This window comes from Etheostoma cragini, chromosome 4, assembly GCF_013103735.1.
Source record: "Etheostoma cragini isolate CJK2018 chromosome 4, CSU_Ecrag_1.0, whole genome shotgun sequence".
Taxonomy (NCBI): Eukaryota; Metazoa; Chordata; class Actinopteri; order Perciformes; family Percidae; genus Etheostoma; species Etheostoma cragini.
In genome coordinates this window covers 19,082,837-19,086,267 of record NC_048410.1, presented here as the reverse complement: position 1 = coordinate 19,086,267, position 3,431 = coordinate 19,082,837, and the positions used below count along the sequence as shown (strand labels likewise).

At 43.0% G+C, this 3,431-nt stretch overlaps 1 protein-coding gene across 2 annotated transcripts in view; it reads right to left on the bottom strand.

The window, feature by feature from the left end:
• LOC117943616 (SH3 and cysteine-rich domain-containing protein 3-like) overlaps positions 1-3,431 on the bottom strand; it is a 13,743-nt gene that overhangs the window by 2,431 nt on the left and 7,881 nt on the right. For both annotated transcript variants that reach the window (XM_034869844.1, XM_034869843.1), the window contains 3 exons: positions 1,722-1,878; positions 1,531-1,628; positions 1,348-1,429 (listed from right to left, as the gene is read on the bottom strand). In XM_034869844.1, the coding sequence (XP_034725735.1) occupies positions 1,348-1,429; positions 1,531-1,628; positions 1,722-1,878 (337 nt within the window). The remainder of the gene's footprint in view (positions 1-1,347; positions 1,430-1,530; positions 1,629-1,721; positions 1,879-3,431) is intronic.

Here is a 3,431-nt window from a genome sequence, read left to right as displayed (position 1 = left end):
ACTCATCCAAGAGGTCACAAAAGACCCCACAACAACGTCCAAAGAACTGCAGGCCTCACTTGCCTCACTTAAGGTCAGTGTTCATGCATCTACCATCAGGAAAAGACTGGGCACCAATGGCCTGCATGGCAGAGTTCCAAGGAGAAAACCACTGCTGAGCAAAAAGAACATCAAAGCTCGTCTCAATTTCTCCACAACACATCTTGATGATCCCTAAGACTTTTGGGACAACATTCTGTGGACCGATGAGACAAAAGTGGAACTCTTTAGAAGGTGTGTGTCCAAGTATATCTGGCGTAGAAGGAACACTGCATTTCATAAAAAGAACATTATACCAAAAGTAAAATATGCTGAAACGAACTTGGGTTCTGCAGCAGGACAATGATCCTAAACACACCAGCAAGTCCACCACTGAATGGCTGAAGAAAAACAAAATGAAGACTTTGGAGTGGCCTAGCCAAAGTCCCGACCTGAATCCTATTGAGATGTTGTGGTATGACCTTAAAAAGGCCGTTCATGCTCGAAAACCCTCTAATGTAACTGAATTAGGACAATTCTGCAAAGATGAGTGGGCCAAAATTACTCCAGGACGCTGTAAAAGCCTCATTGCACGTTATCGCAACCGCTTGGTTGCAGTTGTTGCTGCTAAGGGTGGCCCAACCAGTTATTAGGTTTAGGGGGCAATCACCTTTTCACACAGGGCCATGATGGTTTGGATTTTTTTTTCACCTTTTAATAATAAACACCTTCATTTACAAATTGCATTTTGTGTTTACTTGTGTTGTCCTTGACTATTGTTTAAATTGGTTTGATGTTCCGAAACACTTAAGTGTGACAAACATGCAAAGGAACAGGAAATGGGGAAGGGGGCAAACATTTTTTCACACCACTGTAAGTTGAATCAACTTTAGGCCTTATCAATGCTTTTTCTATCATCTTTTTGATTTTGTGAACCCCAGCTAAACTTTTCATGTGTGATGTTGTCTGGTGACAATTAAAATACTTGATCTGTGGTTAATAAAAATGACACTTGGATTTCGGTGAGCACACTACAGGTTTACTTTACAACTCTCATTGCATCTGTACCATAATTTCTCTTTCACTTGAGAGCTTTTGCACAGACTGCATTTAAACGAGGAAATAAAAAATGTTAGCACTAGGGTAAATACAACTAGATTAAGCTAATAGGATGGAACTTTCCATCACGTGCATTGCTGATCTAAGTATATGTAACAAACTTAACATCTGGCGGGGAAAGAATTGCAAATTTGGAAACATTAAAAATAAAAAAAGAACGGTTAAGGGGAAATTTCTCTTTATGTAGAAATGTACATGAGTTGAACTCACAAAAGGGAAGCAGCTGTGAGACTGTGGAATTTTGCTGACTGCTGTAGAGAGGTGAACTGTAGGCTCTTCTGAATCCTGGAGGCTAAACAAGGAGAGGAGAGGAGACACTAAATACCTTAAAGAAAATTCTCTGTAGTGCATTTTTGAATTAAAACCAGCAGTACTCATTAATAAAAATCTCACAATTTTGCCAAAACACCTCTGGAACTCCACGTAAGACAGACACTGGTGATGGATGCTGGTTTTGCAGTTCTTACATTGCAATGCCAACTTATTGTTTACTGAAGAGAAAACAAAATACAGCACAATTAAAACGTAATGTTTTTGAAATCACAATGTCAGGCAGAAACAAAAAAAAGACGAGACGGACGTACAAACTATCATGCGTGCGCAAACGTCACAAAACTTTGGCTTCTTGCAGTAGTGGTCATGGAACTTGTGAGGTCTGTCGTTGACTGGATTGATGGGTTCTGCAGGAGGAGGTTCCTCTTTGTCTTTGTCCTCTACCTCCTCGTCATAGATAAAATATACCTGGATATAGATGAGGAAGGAGGTTCAAAATTCCATCTGAGCAAACCAGAAATGGGTTATACAGTTTTAAAATGCTAGAAGAAAAAAGTATGAAACAAAATGGACAGACAATGGCCAACAATGGTGTATATTTGTGTTTGTCAATTGTGGGTGAATGTACCGTAGGGGTACGTTTGAGTACTTCAGGGGGTACGTGAGTTTTTTGTTAATAAAAAAAAAAAATCTGTCCTAAAATAAGTATATTCTATAATAATGAATGCACTTAGTGATTCTAAAAAATTTGAAATGTAGCATTTAAGTGTTTTTTCAGGTACAATATTGTTGTTTAGTAAATTATACACTGCTGCGTTGGATTGTGCCCATTTACATACTGTAGCTAGGCATTTCTTGTTCCACCAAAAATGCTTTGTGCTGGTCAGGGGGTACTTAGATGAACAAATATTTTAAAGGGGGTAAATTATTGAAAAAAATAAATAAATTGGTGCCATCAGGACCTCATCATCTGCAAAAAGCAGTGATAAGATCCCACCAAACTGCAACCCCACCCCACCCTGACTACGCCTCGATATCCTGTCCATAAATACTACAAACAGAATTGGTGACAAAGCGCAGCCTTGGCGGAGGCTAACCCTCCCCTGGAACGAGTCCGACTTACTGCCGAGAACCCGGCCGCAGCTCTTGCTTTGGTCCTACAGAGATTGGATGGCCCTAAAGGACCCCCTCACCCTATACTCCCGCAGCACCTCCCACATTATCTCCCGGGGGACCCGGTCAGATCTCCAGATCCACAAGACGCATGTAGACCGGTTGGGTATACTCCCAGGTTCCCTCCAGGATCCATGCAAGAGTGAAGATCTGTTCCGTTGTTCCATGACAAGGACGGACTCAGCATTGTTCCTCTTCAACCCAAGGTTTGACTATCGGCCGAACCCTCCTTTCCAGTACCTTGGAATAGACTTTACCAGGGAGGCTGAGCAGTAGGATACCCCTGTAATTGGCACACACCCTCTGGTCCCTCTTTTTGAAGAGGGGAACCACCAACCCGACCTGCCACTCCCTAGGCACCTTCCCAGACTTCCATGCAATGTTTAAGAGGCGTGTCAACCAAGACAGCCCTTCCACACCCAGAGCCCTCAACTGCCTCTGCCACAGAGGGCGTATTAGATGGATTTAGGCGTTCCTCAAAGTGCTCCTTCCATTGTCCTGTTACCTCCTCAGTTGAGGTCAACAGCGTCCCATCCTATGTGTACACAGCTTGGATGGTTTCCCGCTTCCCCCTTCCGAACGGTTTTCCACAAGCACCTTGGTGCTGACCAAAAGTCCTTCTCCATCTCTTCTTCGAACTTCTCCCAGCCTCTGCCTCTTTCACGGCAGAGGCTGCAGCCCTTCGGTACCTTGCAACTACCTCTGGAGCCCTCTGGGATAACATATCCCGGAAAGACTCCTTCAGTTGAATGCCTTCCCTGACCACCGGTCACACACACACACACACATATATATATATATACACACACACACACACACACACACACACACACACACACACACACACA